The sequence below is a fragment of the Pollachius pollachius genome (assembly GCF_949987615.1).
Source record: "Pollachius pollachius genome assembly, chromosome: 1".
Classification (NCBI taxonomy): Eukaryota; Metazoa; Chordata; class Actinopteri; order Gadiformes; family Gadidae; genus Pollachius; species Pollachius pollachius.
Genome location: NC_136934.1, coordinates 50,844,080 through 50,869,076, shown reverse-complemented (window position 1 = coordinate 50,869,076; position 24,997 = coordinate 50,844,080). Strand labels below are relative to the sequence as shown.

At 45.6% G+C, this 24,997-nt stretch overlaps 1 protein-coding gene and 1 pseudogene across 2 annotated transcripts in view; both read left to right on the top strand.

Moving 5' to 3' along the window:
• The first annotated feature begins 4,788 nt into the window (after positions 1–4,788).
• LOC307091938 (single-strand DNA endonuclease ASTE1-like) lies at positions 4,789–24,117 on the top strand (annotated as a pseudogene). Its single transcript has 3 exons — positions 4,789–5,459; positions 23,233–23,854; positions 23,969–24,117. The product of its transcript is annotated as a single-strand DNA endonuclease ASTE1-like (transcript).
• The window catches only part of LOC307072613 (single-strand DNA endonuclease ASTE1-like), a 38,068-nt gene continuing 31,136 nt past the window's right edge, over positions 18,066–24,997 (top strand). Inside the window, exons 1-4 of the mRNA XM_079731982.1 lie at positions 18,066–19,387; positions 20,065–20,263; positions 20,441–20,585; positions 20,948–22,029. Coding sequence (XP_079588108.1) covers positions 18,146–19,387; positions 20,065–20,263; positions 20,441–20,585; positions 20,948–21,323 — 1,962 coding nt within the window. The 5' untranslated portion in view covers positions 18,066–18,145 and the 3' untranslated portion in view covers positions 21,324–22,029. The remainder of the gene's footprint in view (positions 19,388–20,064; positions 20,264–20,440; positions 20,586–20,947; positions 22,030–24,997) is intronic.

Here is a 24,997-nt window from a genome sequence, read left to right as displayed (position 1 = left end):
TTTTTGTGAACCGTCTGTATAAAAGTACAGGTATTATTATTCGTTATGCATAACCCAATTTAGACATAGAACAAGCTTTTTTGGAAATGTATTCAACCTTTCAAGTATGCTATTAAACTATAAAAGTTGAATTATTACCTTATTCTGAGCATACAGTGTATTTTCATCAGGACACAGCTGTTAGTTAGCCTAATGATTTCTCAATGCAAATCAAACCAGCTAATCGGCTAACTGAAATAAAACCATGCCAATCTCTAGGTATAGTGAAGGGTATTTGATGACCTGGGACTATTTTAATTCCAATGGCTAAGGGGACTTAATCAGGATGCATAGTATCCTGGATCCATGAAATAATTGCCTTTTAAAAAATAAAATCTGCCTGCCTCTATGGAATTTACAATAGCGTTGTCTATACTTATGCACCCTGTAATTTTGAGGGAGAACATTTATTTATTTATGATACATTATTTATTCACAAAGCAAATTGGTGTCCTTAAAGGTTGGATTTTTCATCAATGGTTTAATTAAGGCATTAAGATCAATTTCCAAAAGATGATTTTGTATTCCTCTTTTTAGTCAACTTTAGCATGGGTGCTAAATATATATATGTATATATATATATATATATATATATATGTAATATATATGTATATATATATATATATGTAATATATATGTATATATGTAAATATATATTTATGTATATGTATGTACCACCACTACCACTGTCTATATATATATATATATATATATATATATATATATATGTAAATATATATTTATGTATATGTATGTATATGTATATATATGTATATGTATATGTGTATATATATATATATATATATATATATATATATATATATATATATATATATATACACATATATATATACACATATATATATATATATTGTTTTTACGATGCACTTATTTAATGTAATTCAAACTCAGAACATGTCAGCAGCTTGTCCGCTCTTTCCTCCGTGTTGTCCTAAAGTCTCCACCACGGTGTCCTGAGCTGCATGAGGAGGCTCCAATCGACTCCAAAGACGTCAAGTGCTCAGCTGCTGCATTGATCAACCTCAACATACATTGATTCTCAAAATGAAGAGTTCTAAACTGTATTCAAAAAAACATAATATTTTTCTATAAAAATCATTAGAGCTGGCCCCTTTTGCTTACATTTACTGTACTTATTTCCACAATTAATAGAGTTAATTTCATATGAAATAGTCTTGAGCATCTTTAATTTATGTATGGAGGTAGACCATATTTTAGCCATATTTAGCTTTTTTAAGATTCCTCATATGAGTACCTTTACACTTTATGGAGTTCATCCATACTTTGAACCAGAATTTAAGAGTGTTATAAGTTATTTAACATAAAGAAAATGTTCAGAAACTTTTTGCTTGTTTGTTCTCCATGCATCAAACATCTACTACATTGTTTAATTGCAATGTAGTATAGTACAGCTATAAGTGGGTAAAAAAATGCAAAGCAAACTAAAGGTAAATCAGTTAATATGTGTATTCAGTGATTAAGTATAGTAATGTCAATTAACAGGGCAACCCTCACTATGGGAACGGGGTCCATTAAACTCTATCTCACCTAGGGCTACCTTCTGTTTTGTGGGATGATACATTAGCAGGGGCGATTATGGCAACGTCAATGTTTGCCTCAGGTGATGCTGATACGAGGAGAAAGGGTTGTGTTAACGTCAAGGTTAGCACAAGACTGCCTTGAAAATACTTTGAGCTGTGAGAGGTCTAAGACTCCTGTCCCAACGCCAGTTGAATTCCATTATGCACTGAGAATCATATCTGTGGGGCAGTTCCACACCACACACTATTTATCCTCTGGAAATCTCACATAGCCTAATCCATAAAACAGTGTGACCGACGAGACTCAATTCATACACAGGTCATTACAGTGGATGTCATATCCTGTTGATGTCAGGAAAGTGAAACCTAGAGAACATAGAGAACAAAGCAGCCACTCCCAGTGAAGGTGCTTGCGTGTGTGTGTGTGTGTGTGTGTGTGTGTGTGTGTGTGTGTGTGTGTGTGTGTGTGTGTGTGTGTGTGTGTGTGTGTGTGAGTTAGTGTATCAAGGAGCTGGGATCCTCTTTGGGTAAGTTCAGTCACCATAGAACTATACCTTGACCTTTCAGAGTTCTAGTTCTGACCTACCTTCACACCATGGGGGTGAAGGGCTTGTGCTCGCTGCTGGAGGACTACAGCCAGATCTACCAGGACGTCCGCTTCAGGGACAGCAAGCTAGTGGTGGACGGCAGTAGCCTTGCCCACCTCATCTACAACATGGCCAACCAGGACCAGAACCACGGCGGGGAGTACCTGGCCTTCCAGGCGGAGGTCCAGGCTTTCTTCAAGACTCTGGCCGACCGTGGAATCAAACCATACGTGGTGATGGACGGAGGCTCGGGCAACAGTGACACCAAACTGGACACCCTCAAGAACCGGGTCAAACCCAGTTAGTCGGGACTCAGTTAAGACCAGTCTGGCCAGAGGCTACATCCCCTAAAAGCTATACAACACATCAAGCTTCTGAGCCCCCTTCAACATCGACCACCATCTGCTGCTCGTCCTCGCTTCATTGGTCAGGGACGACTACGTAAATCTGAATTTGATGTGACAAGTGACCAGGTTATTACAGTTGTTGGAGTTGATGAGGTCATATCATGTTGATGTCAGGAAATTGAAACCTAGAGAGAACTAAGGAGCCACTCCTAGTGCAGGTTTGTCCCTGTGTGTGTGTGTGTGTGTGTGTTTGTGTGTGTGTGTGCGTGTGTGTGCGTGTGTGTGTGTGTGCGGGCCAGAGGGAAGGTACGTAGGGCCCAGGGCGCCGCTCTGACGGGCAAGAGGAGGGACATCCTTCCCAACCTCATCTTGTGGGTGTTCGAACAGACGCTGAGCGATATGGAGGTATCGCTGGTCAGGTGCTTTGGAGAGGCCGACTGGGCAGAACTGGGGAGGAAGCAGGAGAGGGAAGGGTGGTTGGAGCAGGACGGGGCAGAGGTCCAGGGGTGGGGGCAATAGTGCAGCTGTTAAATGAGGGTGTCGCCTTGCTGTGTCCTTTGGATCTTGGTGTTTTGAGCTATGCTACTCGACATTTCACTTTCATTTTGCGAAGTCGGAACATTCCTGGCGGGCGTCGTTGTTGTAAAACTTGTCAAACGCGTGAGGAACTCCGACTTCCTGAAAACGTTGGCGTATGAATCTATTTTATAAAGCCTCTTAACAAATTGTGCGAATGCGTGGCGAAGACCTTTGACTATTCTGTGATATATAATGATACATCTTGCCAAAATACATTTCAACATTATATGAAATGTATTTCTAAGATGTAAATTAATAAAAATCTCTGATCTCAGATCTAAGAATCTCTCGCTCTGAGTCTAGGAGTGTCCAGGGGCCCCTGACGGGGTCCGGCCGTACCATGAAGAAATGTGACCGACAGGATTCATCCCTAATAAAGGCCCACTGTGTAGGGCTACTGATACTGTACACTCACACACATCAGAAAAGTAGGCTATACGCTTTCTGCTGCATTGCTTCATGGGACCAGGATATGGGGTTGATGATGTGATATCTTTGGAATGTCCCGAAGCGAAGCTTAGTGAGGGCTAGTGTAGGCTTGTTTGTAATTCACCTGTTGTGTATAAATACTGACTGAACAAAGGCTCTATGGAGGAATGCTGTTGCCCGACCGTCTCCTAAGCTATGCTACTCTACATTTTACTTTCATTTTCGATGTCGGGACATTCCTGGCGGGCGTCATTATTGTAAAACTTTTCAAATGTTTGACCTCCCCTGAACTCCTGAGGAAGTCCGACCTACCATGATAACGTTGGCGTATGAATCAGGGGCGATTTCTCTAAAACTGCAAGGGAAGCTCGGCTTCCCCTAAATTTTCAAAATTGAAATGGTCGAATATATACTGTTGTGTTAACATTTCATTGACTAAAAATGTGTTAGAACACGTCCATCTCGAAGACGAGTTTGTTCAGAATCAGCTGCTTATCACAGGTCGACTGACTCGATATCCTTCTCATACATTCCCGTAGTATCACAGTGCATTTGCCTGTTGAATCTCAGCGTCAATCGAACTTCAATGGGGCTGCATCGACCGGCATCTTTTATTGTCTAAAGTCGACGGTCATTAGATAATGCTGTGATTATGTCCCTCCCAAGGACGCTTAGGGTCTCCGGGGGTGAATGGAGGAGTGGGCTGGCCGGGACGCTGGCCTTCTGCGTGATGATTGGAGAGTCTGCGAAAGACTTGAGTTGCCGTTTGATTGACAGCGATTTTGAACTATAAGACGTCGCCGGAGCTCTCTTTAGTCCTCAGTCCCATCGCGGATTTTGCAAGCGAGTCGAAAGACAAACTGCAACCTTTCTCACGATATTTCCTTGGTGAAATTGCTAGACAATTTTCATCGTACATTTCAAACACTTATACACACAATTGTGTTATGTTTGTAGGAGTGTCCAGGGGCCCCTGAAGGGGTCCGGCCGTACCATGAAGAAGTGTGACCGACAGGATTCATCCCTAATAAAGGCCCACTGTGTAGGGCTACTGATACTGTACACTCACACACATCAGTACAGTAGGCTATACGCTTTCTGCTGCATTGCTTCTTGGGACCAGGATATGGGGTTGATGATGTGATATCTTTGGAATGTCCAGAAGCGAAACTTATATTGATCTAAGGAGCCACTCCCAATACGTGTGTTTGCGTGTTTGTGTTTGCATGTCTTTGTGTGCGTGTGTGTTGGTGTATAAAGGAGCTGGAATCCTCTCTCGGTTAGTCTAGTCACCATAGATAGGTGAAGTTACAACTTGATCTGTCAGTCGCCATGGGGGTGAAGGGCTTGTGGTCGCTGCTGGAGGACTACAGCCAGATCTACCAGGACATCCGCTTCAGGGACAGCAAGCTGCTGGTGGACGGCACTAACCTGGCCTATGAACTATACAACCTGGACGAGAACCACGGCGGGGAGTACCTGGCTTTCCAGGCGAAGGTCCAGTCTTTTTTCAAGAATCTGGACAGCTGTCGAATCGAAGCATACGTTGTGATGGACGGAGGCACGGGTGGCAGTGACATCAAACTGCACACCAAGATGAACCGTAAAAGAGCCGTTCTCCAGAAGATCCCTGACGCTCTGACGGGCAAGAAGAAGGGCATCTTTCCCCGCTTTACCACAACAGTGTTCGAACAGACGCTGAACGACATGAAGGTGCCGCTGGTCAGGGGCTTCAGAGAGGCCGACGGCCAGCTGGCTGCCCTGGCCAGAGAGTGGTGCTGCCCGGTGCTGTCCACAGACACTGACTTCTACATCTACGACCTTCCGGCAGGGGTTCTGCCCCTCAGACACTTCCAGTGGGATTCAGATGAGACGAGTCAGGCCAGAAGTTACATCCCCTGCAAGCGATACACCGCGTCCAGCTTCTCCGATGTCTTCAAAATCGACCGCCAGCATTCGATTCGTTATCGCTCCCATTTTCTAATTGCATAAACTCAGTAGTGTAAGAACTAGCGGCAAGCAGAAAAAGTACAATTCTGACAACAAGTAATGTCGAAACAGACGAAAATCAACAAACGAGGAATGGCTAATGCTGCAACTGCTAGCCAAAAAACGGTGTCGCCATTATCTTTCCGCTTCGGAGGAGCAGATGGAGAGGAGCCCTCCCCGACGGTGAACACCGCAGCTCTGATTCGCGAGGTAACTCAAAACTATTCGATGTTCTTCACAGGTTTGGTTTGGGTGCAGGCTTTGTTGAGTGGGTCAGAGTGTTGTACAAGTCTCCGGCTGCGAGGGTCCTTGTGAATGGTTCAGTGTCTGATGCTTTCCCCTTGTGCAGGGGTACGCGTCAGGGCTGCCCCCTTTCGCCTTTATTATTTGCACTCGCCCTCGAGCCTCTTGCAGAAGTTATAAGGACCCACCAGGGGCTTTCTGGTGTCAAATTAGGAGACATTGAATACAGGATTTCACTCTATGCTGACGATATATTATTGTTAATTACAAACCCTGAGAACTCCATCCCTACCTTAATATCAATCATTAATCAATTTGGCCAGATATCGGGGTATAAAGTTAACTACAACAAGTCAGAGGCCTTACCATTAGGTGGCTGTGGGCCCTGGGCGGCCCCTGTCAATTTCCCTTTCAGGTGGTCGGTCTCAGGTTTTACTTACCTGGGCATCAAAGTATCAGCAGATATTAAGGAGCTGTACAAATTAAATTTCAAAGTTACGTTGACAAAAATTAAAGGTGACCTTGACAGGTGGTTTGATCTCCCATTTTCCTGGATGGGTAGAATAAGCTTAATTAAGATGAATGGACTTCCCAGGATATTGTACCCTATGCAGATGCTGCCATTAAAGATCAATAGGAAAGTAATCTTGGATATTGAACGATTGTTGTCTAAATTCATATGGCACGGAAAGAAAGCTAGAATAAAGATGAAGTTATTGCAATTACCAATAGACGGGGGGGTCAGGCATTCCCTCATTTTCTATACTACAATTGGGCTTGTCACGCCCGTATAATATCAGGCTGACATTTTCTACATCAAGGGGAGCCCCCCGTAGATGCTTGGTGTTGCACCCCTCTATCTATTTTTAGCCTTACCTCAACTGCCTTAGGTGAACTTCCAGCAGAGGTTAAAACTAACTTTATTATGCTTAACACACTTAGGATTTGGCGTGACATCACTAAACACATTGGCCAAAGAGAGTTTTCATCAGCGTTACAATCTTTAACTAGGAACAAAGCTTTTCCCCCAGGCATTGGAGTGACTATTTTCGATGATTGGTTCTCAAAGGACCTAAGATTTGTTTCTGATTGATTTGAAAACGGTAATTTCATGTCATTCACTCAAATTCAGAATAGGTACAAAGTATCACGTTACCACTTCTTTGGTTTTCTCCAAGTGAGGCATTTTGTAAATTCTAATCTTAAATTACCGAATGATCAACCAATGTTGAGTCCTATTGAAAGCTTCCTTCTTCATTTTAATTTGAATACCCTCAATGACAAGAAATTTATTTCTCTTTTTTATGAAAAATTAATGCCTTTTAACTCTGTTAATTCTGACAGAGCGAGGGATCTATGGGAAAAGGACTTGGAGGTTGAACTTAGCACAGAGGCCTGGTCCAATGCTTTTATGTCTGCTAAGAAAATATATACATGCAACAGACTCAGGGAGAGTCAATATAGAATATTACACAGAATACAACGTACTCCTCAATTTCTACACAAAATTAATCCTGAGTTCTCCCCCCTCTGTCTTAAGTGTAATAAAGACATAGGAACCTACTACCACTGTATTTGGCAATGTCCTTTAATATCCAGATATTGGGAAAACGTTGCTAAGGAGCTCAATTTTTCACAAAAAAATGAAGTTGGACCCAGTTTTGTTCCTTCTGAGTGTAACTACGGCACAGCTCCCTCTACCCACTGGACAGTTGATTTTATTGTATAAACTTCTGCTTTTAGCAAGACGATGTATTCTGTTCCAGTGGATTCAGGAGAAGCCACCCTCGGTTACACAATGGTACAGAGAAACATTTCGTGTTTTTCCTATGGAACGTCTTAGTGCTGTTTTAAAAGGTAACACCAATGCTTTCTATGATGTATGGCAACCCTTTCTTGATTATCTTCCTAATGATCTTGCTGAGCTCTTGCAGAAAGAACGCCCACACCTTGTTTTCACAAATAAATAGTTTGTATAGTCTCTTCCTTTGACATGACTCCACTGTAAACAATGCTTATATGATCCAAATATGTATTTATGTGACCTTTATATCTCATTACTCTTTTGTAACTTGACAAGATCTGTGCTGTGTTGTTCTTTGTTTGATAACAGAAAATCAATAAAACATAATCGAAAAAAGTTATTTAAAATAATTTTAAATAAAATGTTCAGAAACTTTTTGGTTGTTTGTTCTCCATGCATCACACATTGTTTATTGCAATGTAGTATAGTACAGCTAGAAGTGGGTAAAAAGAATGCCAAGCAAAGTAAAGGTTAATTAGTTAATATATGTCTTCAGTGATGTTAAGTATAGTAATGTCATTTAACAGGGCAATACTCGCTGTTGGAAGGCAATCCGCAAAACTCAATCTGGCCTAGGGCTACCAAAGGGCTAGAGCCAGCCCTTCTGCTTCGTGGGATGATACATTAACAGGGGAGATAATGGCAACATCAATGTTTGCCTCAGGTGATGCTGATACGAGGAGACAGGTTTGTGTTAACGTCAAGGTTTACACAAGACTGCCTTGAAAATACATTGAGCTGTGAGAGGTCTAAGACTCCTGTCCCAACGCCAGTTGAATTCCATTATGCACTGAGAATCATATCTGTGGGGCAGTTCCGTACCACACACTATTTACACTCTATTAAATCTATTTATACTCTCACATAGCCTAATCCATAAAATAGTGTGACCGACGTGACTCAATTCATACACAAATATACAGTGGGGCAAAAAAGTATTTAGTCAGCCACCAATTGTGCAAGTTCTCCCACTTAAAAAGACGAGAGAGGCCTGTTATTTTCATCATAGGTAAACCTCAGCTATGAGAGACAAAATGAAAAAAAAAAATCCAGAAAATCACATTGTCTGATTTTTTAAGAATTTATTTGCAAATTATGGTGGAAAATAAGTATTTGGTCACCTACAAACCAGCAAGATTTCTGGCTGTCACAGACCTGTAACTTCTTCTGCAAGAGGCTCCTCTGTCCTCCACTCGTTACCTGTATTAATGGCACCTGTTTGAACTCCTTATCAGTATAAAAGACACCTGTCCACAACCTCAAACAGTCACACTCCAAACTCCACTATGGCCAAGACCAAAGAGCTGTCAAAGGACACCAGAAACACAATTGTAGACCTGCACCAGGCTGGGAAGTCTGAATCTGCAATAGGTAAGCAGCGTGGTGTGAAGAAATCAACTGTGGGAGCAATTATTAGGAAATGGAATACATACAAGACCACTGATAATCTCCCTCGATCTGGGGCTCCACGCAAGATCTCACCCTGTGGGGTCAAAATGATCACAAGAACGGTGAACAAAAATCCCAGAACCACACGGGGGGACCTAGTGAATGACCTCCAGAGAGCTGGGACCAAAGTAACAAAGGCTACCATCACTAACACACTACGCCGCCAGGGACTCAAATTCTGCAGTGCCAGACGTGTCCCCCTGCTAAAACCAGTGCATGTCCGGGCCCGTTTGAAGTTTGCTAGAGAGCATTTGGATGATCCAGAACAGGATTGGGAGAATGTCATATGGTCAGATGAAACCAAAATAGAACTTTTTGGTAAAAACTCAACTCGTCGTGTTTGGAGGAGAAAGAATGCTGAGTTGCATCCAAAGAACACCATACCTACAGTGAAGCATTGGGGTGGAAACATCATGCTTTAGGGCTGTTTTTCTGCCAAGGGACCAGGACGTCTGATCCGTGTGACGGAAAGAATGAATGGGGCCATGTATCGTGAGATTTTGAGTGAAAACCTCCTTCCATCAGCAAGGGCACTGAAGATGAAACGTGGCTGGGTCTTTCAGCATGACAATGACCCCAAACACACCGCCCGGGCAACGAAGGAGTGGCTTCGTAAGAAGCATTTCATGGTCCTGGAGTGGCCTAGCCAGTCTCCAGATCTCAACCCCATAGAAAATCTTTGGAGGGAGTTGAAAGTTCGTGTTGCCCAGCGAAGGCCCAAAAACATCACTGCTCTAGAGGAGATCTGCATGGAGGAATGGGCAAAAATACCAGCAGCAGTGTGTGAAAACCTTGTAAAGACTTACAGAAAACGTTTGACCTCTGTCATTGCCAACAAAGGGCATGTAACAAAGTATTGAGATGACCTTTGGTTATTGACCAAATACTTATTTTCCACCATAATCTGCAAATAAATTCTTTAAAAAATGTGATTTTCTAAATTTTTATTTTTTCATTTTGTCTCTCATAGCTGAGGTATACCTATGATGAAAATTACAGGCCTCTCTCATCTTTTTAAGTGGGAGAACTTGCACAATTGGTGGCTGACTAAATACTTTTTTGCCCCACTGTATGTCTCCTATATACTGATACTATAACATCGATACACTAGGCACACCAGGGCATTACAGTGGATGTCATAACCTGTTGATGTCAGGAAAGTGAAACCTATAGAGAGCTAAGGAGCCACTCCCAGTGATGGTGTTTGCATGTTTGTGTGTGTGTGTGTGTGTGTGTGTGTGTGTGAGTTAGTGTATCAAGGAGCTGGGATCCTCTTTGGGTAAGTCCAGTCACCATAGATCTATAACTTGACCTATCAGAGTTCTAGTTCTGACCTACCTTCACACCATGGGGGTGAAGGGCTTGTGCTCGCTGCTGGAGGACTACAGCCAGATCTACCAGGACGTCCGCTTCAGTGACAGCAAGCTAGTGGTGGACAGCAGTAGCCTGGCCCACCTCCTCTACAACCAGGCCAACCAGGACCAGAACCACGGCGGGGAGTACCTGGCTTTCCAGGCGGAGGTCCAGGCTTTCTTCAAGACTCTGGCCGACCGTGGAATCAAACCGTACGTGGTGATGGATGGAGGCTCGGGCAACAGTGACACTAAACTGGACACCCTCAAGAAGCGGGTCGAACCCAGTTAGTCGGGACTCAGTTAAGACCAGTCTCGCCATAAGCTACATACCCTAAAAGCTATACAACACATCAAGCTTCTGAGCCCTCTTCAACATCGACCGCCATCTGCTGCTTATCCTCGCTTCATTGGTCAGGGACGACTACATAAATCTGAATTTGATGTGACAAGTGACCAGGTTATTACAGTTGTTGGAGTTGATGAGGTCATATCATGTTGATGTCAGGAAATTGAAACCTAGAGAGAACTAAGGAGCCACTCCTAGTGCAGGTGTGTCCCTGAGTGTGTGTGTGTGTGTGTGTGTGTGTGTGTGTGTGTGTGTGTGTGTGTGTGTGTGTGTGTGTGTGTGTGTGTGTGTGTGTGTGTGTGTGTGTGAGTTAGTGTATCAAGGAGCTGGGATCCTCTTTGGGTAAGTCCAGTCACCATAGATCTATAACTTGACCTATCAGAGTTCTAGTTCTGACCTACCTTCACACCTTTGGGGTGAAGGGCTTGTGCTCGCTGCTGGAGGACTACAGCCAGATCTACCAGGACGTCCGCTTCAGTGACAGCAAGCTAGTGGTGGACAGCAGTAGCCTGGCCCACCTCCTCTACAACATGGCCAACCAGGACCAGAACCACGGCCGGGAGTACCTGGCCTTCCAGACGGAGGTCCAGGCTTTCTTCAAGACTCTGGCCGACCGTGGAATCAAACCGTACGTGTTGATGGATGGAGGCTCGGGCAACAGTGACACTAAACTGGACACCCTCAAGAACCGGGTCGAACCCAGTTAGTTGGGACTCATTTAAGACCAGTCTCGCCAGAGGCTACATCCCCTAAAAGCTATACAACACATCAAGCTTCTGAGCCCTCTTCAACATCGACCGCCATCTGCTGCTTGTCCTCGCTTCATTGGTCAGGGACGACTACGTAAATCTGAATTTAATGTGACAAGTGACCAGGTTATTAAAGTTGTTGGAGTTGATGAGGTCATATCATGTTGATGTCAGGAAATTGAAACCTAGAGAGAACTAAGGAGCCACTCCTAGTGCAGGTGTGTCCCTGAGTGTGTGTGTGTGTGTGTGTGTGTGTGTGTGTGTGTGTGTGTGTGTGTGTGTGTGTGTGCGTGTGTGTGTGTGTGTGTGTGTGTGTGTGTGTGTGTGTGTGCGGGCCAGAGGGAAGGTCCGTAGGGCCCAGGGCGCCGCTCTGACGGGCAAGAGGAGAGACATCCTTACCAACCTCATCTTGTGGGTGTTCGAACAGACGCTGAGCGATATGGAGGTATCGCTGGTCAGGTGCTTTGGAGAGGCCGACTGGGCAGAACTGGGGAGGAAGCAGGAGAGGGAAGGGTGGTTGTGAGCAGGAAGGGGCAGAGGTCCAGGGGTGGGGGCAATAGTGAGCTGTTAAATGAGGGTGTCGCCTTGCTGTGTCCTTTGATCTTGGTGTTTTGAGCTATGCTACTCGACATTTCACTTTTATTTTGCGAAGTCGGAACATTCCTGGCGGGCGTCGTTGTTGTAAAACTTGTCAAACGCGTGAGGAACTCCGACTTCCTGAAAACGTTGGCGTATGAATCTATTTTATAAAGCCTCTTAACAAATTGTGCGAATGCGTGGCGAAGACCTTTGACTATTCTGTGATATATAATGATACATCTTGCCAAAATACATTTCAACATTATATGAAATGTATTTCTAAGATGTAAATTAATAAAAATCTCTGATCTCAGATCTAAGAATCTCTCGCTCTGAGTCTAGGAGTGTCCAGGGGCCCCTGACGGGGTCCGGCCGTACCATGAAGAAGTGTGACCGACGGGATTCATCCCTAATAAAGGCCCACTGTGTAGGGCTACTGATACTGTACACTCACACACATCAGTGCAGTAGGCTATACGCTTTCTGCTGCATTGCTTCATGGGACCAGGATATGGGGTTGATGATGTGATATCTTTGGAATGTCCCGAAGCGAAGCTTAGTGAGGGCTAGTGTAGGCTAGTTTGTAATAAACCTGTTGTGCATAAATACTGACTGAACAAAGGCTCTATGGAGGAATGCTGTTGCCCGACCGTCTCCTAAGCTATGCTACTCTACATTTTACTTTCATATTCGATGTCGGGACATTCCTGGCGGGCGTCATTATTGTAAAACTTTTCAAATGTTTGACCTCCCCTGAACTCCTGAGGAAGTCCGACCTACCATGAAAACGTTGGCGTATGAATCAGGGGCGATTTCTCTAAAACTGCAAGGGAAGCTCGGCTTCCCCTAAATTTTCAAAATTGAAATGGTCGAATATATACTGTTGTGTTAACATTTCATTGACTAAAAATGTGTTAGAACACGTCCATCTCGAAGACGAGTTTGTTCAGAATAAGCTGCTTATCACAGGTCGACTGACTCGATATCCTTCTCATACATTCCCGTAGTATCACAGTGCATTTGCCTGTTGAAGCTCAGCGTCAATCGAACTTCAATGGGGCTGCATCGACCAGCATCTTTTAGTGTCTAAAGTCGACGGTCATTAGATAATGCTGTGATAATGTCCCTCCCACGGACGCTCAGGGTCTCCGGGGGTGAATGGAGGAGTGGGCTGGCCGGGACGCTGGCCTTCTGCGTGCTGATCGGAGAGTCTGCGAAAGACTTGAGTTGCCGTTTGATTGACAGCGATTTTGAACTCTAAGACGTCGCCGGAGGTCTCTTTAGTCCTCAGTCCCATCGCGGATTTTGCAAGCTAGTCGAAAGACAAACTGCAACCTTTTTCACGATATTTCCTTGGCGAAATTGCTAGACAATTTTCATCGTACATTTCAAACACTTATACACACAATTCCTCGTTTCAGTTTAACAGAATTCCCATATTGCCTTGTGGGAATTTCCCTCTGTTTAATATAATTTTGGTAGTTGGCCATCACTTTGATTCAGGGAGCTTGAGCTCTGAACTTCAAGTCCTGTATTCAGATCAGGACTTGCAGGGTGACAGAGAAAAGCTGTGTGATTTCTTGGTGTTTCTAAAAACATGGAGTTGGACAGTGCAATGCCTCAGCTTTACAAACTGTTCTCATTAGTGGCAACAATTGGAGCTACATCTTCAGGTGTAGAATGGAGCTTCTCCTGTTTAAAGCGGCTCAAGTCCTACACCCATAACACATGGGCCAAGACCGTTCAAGCAGCCTAGCTCTGCTGGCCGTTGAGAGGAAAATGGTAAAGTCATTGGAAAAGACAGCTTGTTGGTGTGACCCAGAGCATTTCCTTGAAAAGGAACAGAGAGCAGAATTTACAGATAAATTATTTGCAATTTTTGTGATGTAGGCCGAAAATGAGCTTCCCCTCTTTGAAAGACCATTAGGCGCTACTGGTATGAATCTATTCATACAGCCTCTCAACCACAATGCGTGACTGAGTGGCCTCTGACTATTTAATGATATATCTTGCCAAAATACATTACAACATAATCAAAAATGTATTTTTAAGATGTAAATTAATTACTATTTACAATTACAATCTGAGTCGTAAAGTGTATGAGGGGGGGGCTCTGAGTTTAGAGTGTCCAGGGGCCCCTGAAGGGGTCCGGCCGTACCATAAAGAAGTCTGACCAACGGGATTCATTCCCTAATATAGGCCAACTGTATTGGGCTCCACACATCAGTACAGAAGGCTATACGCTTTCGTCTGCATTGCTTCATGGGACCAGGATATGACAGTTGTTATAGAGTTGACGATGTGATACCTTGGAAATGTTCAGAAGCGAAACTTGCAGAGAATTGAGGAGCCACTCCCAGTGCGGGTATGTCCCTGAGTGTGTGTGTGTGTGTGTGTGTGTTTGTGTGTGTGTGTGCGTGTGTGTGCGTGTGTGTGTGTGTGCGGGCCAGAGGGAAGGTACGTAGGGCCCAGGGCGCCGCTCTGACGGGCAAGAGGAGAGACATCCTTTCCAACCTCATCTTGTGGGTGTTCGAACAGACGCTGAGCGATATGGAGGTATCGCTGGTCAGGTGCTTTGGAGAGGCCGACTGGGCAGAACTGGGGAGGAAGCAGGAGAGGGAAGGGTGGTTGTGAGCAGGAAGGGGCAGAGGTCCAGGGGTGGGGGCAATAGTGCAGCTGTTAAATGAGGGTGTCGCCTTGCTGTGTCCTTTGGATCTTGGTGTTTTGAGCTATGCTACTCGACAAATCACTTTCATTTTGCGAAGTCGGAACATTCCTGGCGGGCGTCGTTGTTGTAAAACTTGTCAAACGCGTGAGGAACTCCGACTTCCTGAAAACGTTGGCGTATGAATCTATTTTATAAAGCCTCTTAACAAATTGTGCGAATGCGTGGCGAAGACCTTTGACTATTCTGTGATATATAATGATACATCTTGCCAAAATACATTTCAACATTATATGAAATGTATTTCTAAGATGTAAATTAATAAAAATCTCTGATCTCAGATCTAAGAATCTCTCGCTCTGAGTCTAGGAGTGTCCAGGGGCCCCTGACGGGGTCCGGCCGTACCATGAAGAAGTGTGACCGACAGGATTCATCCCTAATAAAGGCCCACTGTGTAGGGCTACTGATACTGTACACTCACACACATCAGTACAGTAGGCTATACGCTTTCTGCTGCATTGCTTCCTGGGACCAGGATATGGGGTTGATGATGTGATATCTTTGGAATGTCCCGAAGCGAAGCTTAGTGAGGGCTAGTGTAGGCTAGTTTGTAATTCACCTGTTGTGTATAAATACTGACTGAACAAAGGCTCTATGGAGGAATGCTGTTGCCCGACCGTCTCCTAAGCTATGCTACTCTACATTTTACTTTCATTTTCGATGTCGGGACATTCCTGGCGGGCGTCATTATTGTAAAACTTTTCAAATGTTTGACCTCCCCTGAACTCCTGAGGAAGTCCGACCTACCATGAAAACGTTGGCGTATGACTCAGCGGCGATTTCTCTAAAACTGCAAGGGAAGCTCGGCTTCCCCTAAATTTTTAAAAATGAAATGGTCGAATATATACTGTTGTGTTAACATTTCATTGACTAAAAATGTGTTAGAACACATCCATCTCGAAGACGAGTTTGTTCAGAATCAGCTGCTTATCACAGGTCGACTGACTCGATATCCTTCTCATACATTCCCGTAGTATCACAGTGCATTTGCCTGTTGAAGCTCAGCGTCAATCGAACTTCAATGGGGCTGCATCGACCAGCATCTTTTAGTGTCTAAAGTCGACGGTTATTAGATAATGCTGTGATTATGTCCCTCCCACGGACGCTCAGGGTCTCCGGGGGTGAATGGAGGAGTGGGCAGGCCGGGACGCTGGCCTTCTGCGTGATGATTGGAGAGTCTGCGAAAGACTTGAGTTGCCGTTTGATTGACAGCGATTTTGAACTATAAGACGTCGCCGGAGCTCTCTTTAGTCCTCAGTCCCATCGCGGATTTTGCAAGCGAGTCGAAAGACAAACTGCAACCTTTTTCACAATATTTCCTTGGCGAAATTGCTAGACAATTTTCATCGTACATTTCAAACACTTATACACACAATTCCTCGTTTCAGTTTAACAGAATTCCCATATTGCCTTGTGGGAATTTCCCTCTGTTTAATATAATTTTGGTAGTTGGCCATCACTTTGATTCAGGGAGCTTGAGGTCCGAACTTCAAGTCCTGTATTCAGATCAGGACTTGCAGGGTGACAGAGAAAAGCTGTGTGATTTCTTGGTGTTTCTAAAAACATGGAGTTGGACAGTGCAATGCCTCAGCTTTACAAACTGTTCTCATTAGTGGCAACAATTGGAGCTACATCTGCAGGTGTAGAATGGAGCTTCTCCTGTTTAAAGCGGCTCAAGTCCTACACCCGTAACACATGGGCCAAGGCCGTTCAAGCAGCCTAGCTCTGCTGGCCGTTGAGAGGAAAATGGTATAGTCACTGGAAAAGACAGCTTGTTGGTGTGACCCAGAGCATTTCCTTGAAAAGGAACAGAGAGCAGAATTTACAGATAAATTATTTGCAATTTTTGTGATGTAGGCCGAAAATGAGCTTCCCCTCTTTGAAAGACCATTAGGCGCTACTGGTATGAATCTATTCATACAGCCTCTCAACCACAATGCGTGACTGAGTGGCCTCTGACTATTTAATGATATATCTTGCCATAATACATTACAAAATAATCAAAAATGTATTTTTAAGATGTAAATTAATTACTATTTACAATTACAATCTGAGTCGTAAAGTGTATGAGGGGGGGGCTCTGAGTTTAGAGTGTCCAGGGGCCCCTGAAGGGGTTCGGCCGTACCATAAAGAAGTCTGACCAACGGGATTCATTCCCTAATATAGGCCCACTGTATTGGGCTCCACACATCAGTACAGAAGGCTATACGCTTTCGTCTGCATTGCTTCATGGGACCAGGATATGACAGTTGTTATAGAGTTGACGATGTGATACCTTGGAAATGTTCAGAAGCGAAACTTGCAGAGAATTGAGGAGCCACTCCCAGTGCGGGTATATGTGTGTGTTGGTGTATAAAGGAGCTGGGATCCTCTCTGGGTGAGTCCAGTCACCATAGAAGTTAGAACCTATCCAGTCACCGTTGATAGTTGAGGTTAGAGCTTGACCTATCCTGTCACCATGGGGGAAACATTAAAGCAGCCTTGGCAAGGAACAACATATCTTTACATGCTGTAATCTTCTAAAACCCTTAGAAGACAAGAATAGAACAATCCGCTGTTACAGACCATTGTAGGCCAAAAATCTGTCAGTTTGTACAAATATTACATGATAGGCCTAAAAAACATTTCATCCATTGGCCGTCAATAAAAATGACCTGTTAACACTTGTTTAAAGGTGTTAACACACACTCTTTGTGTTAACGCGCAAAATTCAGTCGTGTTAACGCAACATTTCTAAGACGTTTTTTGCGCTCATGGCCTTCCATACTAATCTACGAGTTCAATGTAGAACCCATTGGGGAAACTTTGAAACCTGACCATCCAGTTGGAAACAGTTGAATTAGTATCAGAGTATCGCTACTCTACATTTTACTTTCATTTCGTCGTCGGGACATTCCTGGCGGGCATCATTGTTGTAAAACATGTCAAACGCATGAGCGACTCTGACCTACCCCAAACAGTCATGTCATTAAACGTTGTCACGAACTGTCATTAAACGTTGGCATATTCATCTATTTTGTAATGCCTTTTAACAACAATGTGCGTCTGTGTGGGGAGGTTTGACCAACGGGATTGATTCCCTAATATAGGCCCACTGTATTGGGCTACTGAGGCTCTACGCTTTCTGCTGCAATGCTTCATTGGCCCAGGAAGCAAGGCGGAGTTGATGGAGTTGATGATGTGATACCTTGGAAATGTCCAGAAGCGAAACTGACAGAGAACTGAGAAGCCACTCCCAGTGCGGGTATGTGTTTTTGTTGGTGTATAAAGGAGCTGGGATCCTCTGAGTCCAGTCACCATAGAAGTTTGAAGGTATCCAGTCACCATTGACAGGTGAAGTTAGAACGTGACCCGTCAGTCATAATGGGGGTGAAGGGCCTGTTGTTGCTGCTGGAGGGAAATAATATCAATATCTACCAGGACTTCAGATTCAGTAACAGCAAGCTGGTGGTAGATGGCTGTAATCTGGCCTACTACCTGTATAACATGACCAATCTGGACCAGAACCGTGGCGGGGAGTACCTGGCCTTCCAGGCGGAGGTCCAGGCTTTTTTCAAGACTCTGGACAACTGTGGAATCACAGCATACGTTGTGATTGACGGAGGCTTGGGCACCAGCGACATCCAACTCAAAACCAGGATGGACCGTCAATGCACCCTTCTCAAGAATATAACTGCCGCTCTGACTGGCACGAAAATGGGCATCTATCCCCCATCTGTCATGTCAGTTTTTGAGCAGACGCTGAAAGACCTTGGGGTGCAGCAGGTCAAGTGCTTTGGAGAGGCCGACGGCCGGCTCGCTGCCCTTGCCAAAGAGTGGTGCTGCCCGGTGCTGTCCGGAGACACTGACTTCTATATCTATGACCTTCCAGAGGGGGTTCTGCCCCTGGATCACTTCTGGAAATCAGTTAAAAAAAGTCCGGCCAACAGTGAAATCCACTGCAAGCTATACACCATGACCAGGTTCTGCACCGTGTTCAATATCGACCGCCAGCTGCTGCCCGTCTTCGCCTCGCTGGTCAAGGTACACTTCGTCAGAGATATTGTTTGGAACAGATACGTTCCAGCGGGAAGTCCTAACATGAACTTCAATGCCGCTAAGCTGCTGGGCCTCCTGAGCTGGCTGGGAGCCAGGACAGACCAGACGACAGAAGACACCTTGACAGCAGTGATGGAACTCATGCCCAGCATGAGTCAAGACACTCAGACAGAGGTGAGGAATATGCTGAGGGAGTCCACGCTGGAGTACCGGCTCCCCAGCTCCTCTCTGCGGGGGTTCTTCAGTCAGGCCACCATTCCGCAGCTGCCTGCTGAGTTGAGCTGGGTCCCTGCGTGGGTCTGTGCGTCCCTGGCCAGAGGAGAGCTGGGGGCTGACATACTGATGCACAGGAGGAAGATTTTGCGGATCCAGGTGGAGCGCAGCGACCTACAGAGCTCCAACCTCACCTCGCGGCCCATCCGGCAGGTGTTGTACGGGCTGCTGCTGGGCCAGAGGGGGGGTGAGGTGGAGGAGGTGGACCGGGTCGGTCTGGAGCCCGTCAGTGTCAAGGTGCAACCGCTGGTCCAAGGAGCCGCTCAGACGCTGAGGCTGGAGTCTCTGCCCCAGGTAGGCCTACGGACTCATTCAGCTGGATGATGGATGGATAATAGATGGAGCATAGATGTATAATGGATGGACGCTGGCAGCTGGCATGGTTAGCTCCAAACAAAGAAAAGGGCTAGGCTAACTCGCTGTAGAGCTAGGCTATATAATGAGAAACCGATAAGTTTGTTTTGTGTAACTTAATTAGGGTTAGGGATATATACCAGACATTATATCATACACAACTGTTTCTTTTGTCATAGCAACACATCATTCATATCAAATCCGTCCAACTTCTCACTCTACACGATACTGTCAACTTGTTTAAGAACTACCTCGGTGTAATTAATATTTTAGTTTTATTACTTAATTCAGGGATGAGAAACAGTAAACTTTTAATGAACCAAATTTAAAAAAATGCTTTTCATTCTTTTTTCATTGTGGAAAGGCTGCTGGCTCCCATGCAAGATAGAAGGGTAGAACCAGACTAGCAGGCTCCGTAAACACCCATTCAATTCTCTTTCATTAAGCAGAGGACAGGTGTGTCCGATAAACGTATCAGCAGGGGAGCAGGTAGCCCTGTCACACAATGACAATAGCAGTGTTTAACTTGTAGAGGGAGCCATCGAATGCTAACTAATCTGCAATCTGTGTGTTTAGTTATCCTTCAAATGGACATGTGGTTTGTACCCACTTCCCAGGCAGACCGCGCTGTGAGGCTGCAGGTGTGTCTGGAGACTCTGGGCGTGGAGGAAGAGACGCTGGAGGGAGTTCCGGATCACCTGCGCCTCCAAGTGGCTGTGACCCGCTACTGGCTGAGGAGGGCCAGCCCTGAGCCGACGGTCCTCAAAGCTCTGCTGATGGTCATGGTCCAAGGAGAACTGAACCGACGGACAACAGGTAGGTAGCACTTGTTGCATTTCAAGTAAAGTACCTTCCTCACTCATTACTCCCTCCCTATGTGTACATGCTTATGTTTGTGTGTAGGCTGGCAGGGATATATCTTATATCAGGAAAGCGCAACTTAAAGTGTGTGTGTGTGTGTGTGTGTGTGTGTGTGTGTGTGTGTGTGTGTAGGCTGGCAGGGGTATACCAATCACCTCTCTAAGCCTCTGGATGGTGTCGTGGCTCACAGCTTCAACCAATGGCAGGCCTGCCTGAAGGACGCCTCCCAGCTCAACCTGCTGCTCTGCAAGCCCCTCCCTGAACCCCACTTCGCCTGGTGAGACACCCAGACAGTACCGTCTCCATAGCAACACCATCACCTGGACAGTCCTGTTTCCATAGTTACACTCACCCAGACAGCCCTGTTTCTATAGTAACACCATCACCTAGTCAGTACTGTTTCCATAGCAAAACCATAATTAGTCATTACTTATTCCATAGTGAGCCCATCATATAAAGTTCAAGTCAGAAGTAACTTTAAAGAACAGAATACCATCACAAGACTGTGGTATTGTAACAGTGATACTGAGACAGTTTATCGTCTACACTTTTGTGAAAGAGAAAGTTGAGGGTTGGGTTAACAGAATGTAGTTTAAAGATAAGATAAGTGCTTCATTAATCCCAGACGGGTTGGTCCAGGTTGTACCAGGGCAGGCTGGTGCACTGGCGGCAGAAGCAGCTCCAGGAGAGAGAACCAGAGGACATCGTACAGGACGACCAGTTCAGCAGACTGTACAGGAGGCTCCTGGAAGCAGTGACCCAGCCAGACCCCGGGGCCAACAGGAGAGCTGGGGGGCCTGAGGCCCAGCTGAGGGCCAGCATGGAGCGCCTCGACACCCTTCACCTCAACACCCTGGACGGGGAGGAGGAGGAGCTGGGCGGGGCTGAAGGCCTGGATCAGGGCTCTGATAGGCCTAGGGTGACGGTTAGAACATGCTACAGAACCAAAGACAGGAAGGACCAGTCCAGAATCCCAGAACTGGGGAGGAAGCAGGAGAGGGAGGGGTGGGAGTGAGAAGGAAGGCGATCTTCCTTTGAATTTCCTTAATTAATAGATTAATAAAAGCTAGTTGGTATGACAGGGTTTATTAATAAAATCTGATGATCGATCTTTCAATAAACATATACATATATATACATATATATATGTGTGTATGTACATATATATAGACATTGTTTTTACTATGCACTTATTCACTGCAATCCACGATATGAATCAATAAACTCAGAACATGTCAGCAGCTTGTCCGCTCTTTCCTCCGTGTTGTCCTAAAGTCTCCACCACGGTTTCCTGAGCTGCATGAGGAGGCTCCAATCGCTCAGAGAAAGGAGAACAGATGTTCTCCTCCCCACCGACGCCGGGAGGAGAACCAAACGGTTGGCTCAAACCGGCAGGAGCAATCTGACTAATCAAAGATTACAATGACAAAAAAACATGTGAGGGGATCTTAATCAAACACAAACAAAGAACACACCATTGGGAAGCTTAATGTTCGATTCATTAAGAATACCTAAAGTGACGTCACTCTGCAGGACATTTGGAGGCAGACCGGTTAGTCGAGACCAAAAAGGGCGAGACTAGGCTGAGAGCAGCTGCTATTCCCACCATCCCTGTGCATCGTCCTCAAACACAGGAGGGCCCCTACACCACCATGCACCCCTGGACCTGTAACCATGGAGACCATATCCTGACCACAGCTGTAGGGTTGAAGGAGACACGGGTGTAATAAGTATGCCTTGGGCGACAAATGTGTTTGGGGCGCCCTCTAATGGCGCCCTTAATTCCCACTAATCATAGAAATTGAAAAACCAGCGAAATAAATTTTGAATGAATTTCGTTTATTAAACATGATCATCAAAGGACCCCCCTAAGTCACACGTTGAGTTGTCAACCAGATTATTAGATTTTATTGATTTTTGTAAATCAAGCAAGACGTTACGTTACGTTGGGCAAGACGTCAAGTTCTCAGCTTCTGCATCTATCAACCTCGACGTACATTGATTCTCAAAATGAAGAGGTCTAAACTCTGAGCATACTTCATAGTATTTTTGAATACAATTCATTAGAGCTGACCTTTCTGCTTATTTTTTGTGTTTTTATTTTCACAATTAATAGAGTTAATTTCTGTTTAAATATTCTTGAGCATCTTTCGTTTATGTATCGAGGTAGACCATATTTTAGCCATTTAAAGATTCCCCACATGAGTACCTTTACACTTTATGGAGTTCATCGATACTTTGAACCCGAATTTGAGAGTGTAATAAGTTATTTAAAATAATTTTAAAAAAATGTCCTGAAACTTTTCGGTTGTTTGTGGTCCATGCATCACACATTGTTAATTAGAATGTAGTGTAGTACAGCTATAAGTGGGTAAAAAAAAATGCTAAGCAAAGTAAAGATAAATCAGTGAATATATGTCTTCAGTGATGTTAAGTTTAGCAATGTCAATTAACAGGGCGCACTCAGACTAGGCCATCTGTACCGTGCCCAAGTCCGTTTCACACCTGTACCGTGCTCAAGTACGATTGCCACTCCTAGTGCCGGTGTGTCCCTGTGTGTGTGTGTGTGTGTGTGAGTGTGTGTGTGTGTGTGTGTGTGTGCGGGCCAGAGGGAAGGTCCGTAGGGCCCAGGGCGCCGCTCTGACGGGCAAGAGGAGGGACATCCTTCCCAACTTCATCTTGTGGGTGTTCGAACAGAGGCTGAGCGATATGGAGGTATCGCTGGTCAGGTGCTTCAGAGAGGCCGACGGCCAGCTGGCTGCCCTGGCCAGAGGGTGGTGCTGCCCGGTGCTGTCCGCAGACACTGACTTCTACATCTACGACCTTCCAGAGGGGGTTCTGCACCTAGATCACTTCATGTGGGACTCAGATAAAACAAGTGGGGCCAGGAGGTACATCCCTTGCAGGTGATACACCACGTCCAGCTTCTGCACCTTCTTCAACATCGACCGCCAGCTGCTTCCCGTCTTCGCCTCGTTGGTCGTCAACCTCAAAGAAATAAAGTGGGACCAAAATGTTCTTGCAGGAAGACAGACGGAGTTGTCTCAGACCGCCCGCCTGGAGAGACTCCTGAGGTGGATGAGAGGCTTCCAGGCGACAGAAGACACCTTGACAGCAGCGCTGGATCTCATGCCCAACATGAGTCAACGGGCACGGACGGAGGTGCAGACGGAGGTGCAGAAGTCCACGCTGGAGTACCGGCTCCCCAGCTCCTCTCTGCGGGGGTTCTTCAGTGAGGGAACCGTTCTGTTGCTGCCTGCTGAGTTGTTGAGCTGCGTCCCCGACTGGGTCCGCACGCCCCTGGCCAGAGGAGAGCTGGGGGCTGACATTCTGGACCTGTTGGTTCACAAGAGGAAGATATTGCCAACCCAGGTGGAGCGCTACGACCTGCAGAGCTCCAACCTCACCTCACGGCCCGTCCGGCAGGTGTTGTACGGGCTGCTGCTGGGCCAGAGGGGGGGTGAGGTGGAGGAGGTGGACGGGCCGGTCTGGAGCTCGTCAGTGTCAAGGTGCAACCGCTGGTCCAAGGAGCCGCTCAAACGCTTAGTCTGTCTCTCCGTCTGTCTGTCTGTCTCTCCTTCTGTCTGTCTGTCCGTCCGTCCGTCCGTCCGTCTGTCCGTCCGTCCGTCTGTCCGTCCGTTCGTCCGTCCGTGTGTGAAGGCGAGCAGCATTATACCAAACACAGTGAACAGCTTTCAGATGGTGTCGTCGCTCACAGCTTCAACCAATGGCAGGCCTGCCTGAAGGACGCCTCCCAGCTCAACCTGCTGCTCTGCAAGCCCCTCCCTGAACCTCACTTTGCCTGGTGAGACACCCAGACAGCACTGTTTCCATAGCAACACAATCACCCAGACAGTACTGTTTACACAGCAACAACATCACCCAGACAGTATTGTTTCCATAGCAACACCATCACCCACAGTACTGATTCCATAGCAACACCATCAACCAGACAGTACTGTTTCCATAGCAACACAATCACCCACAGTACTGATTCCATAGCAACACCATCAATCAGACAGTACTGTTTCAATAGCAACACCATCCAGACAGTACTGCTTCCATAAGAACACCATGCCTCAGACAGTACTGTTTACACAGCAACGCCATCACATCCAGGAAGAGGAGGAGCACGGCTGAAGGTCTGGATCAGCGCTCACATTGGCCTAAGGCCAACCTGCCTTAAACAGAATGAGGAAACACAAAAAGGGTAGAAGAATCACCAAACCTGAGAACCAGAGAATCAGCCAACGAAGCAAAAACCACAAGGCATAAATATAACTGAGCAGAGTCACTGTTGTTCCTCATAACCAGAAGTCCCGCCCCTCTCTGCCCATTGGCCAACCCATGAACTCAGGCGGAGAGCGAGAGATAGTGTGGGATAAGCTCAGCAGCTCACCAACATTCATAGCTCCCTTTCTTCAGAGAACATCTCGTAAACTAACGTCCACACTATCTTGTTTATAGGTCAGCTTTTGAATTCACAGACTTTGTTGAGGGGTCATATATGGGGGTCACTGAGATACAACTATCATGAAGACATTTAGTTCTAGTTTATTCTGCCAGTTATTGTACTTTAGATATGGTCATTGTTCACGTTATACTGTCGTGTTGACTAATAAAAGTGGCTGATCAATAATCCATATACACTGGAGATACTTCACCTGTGACCGATGTTGGCCGACTCTT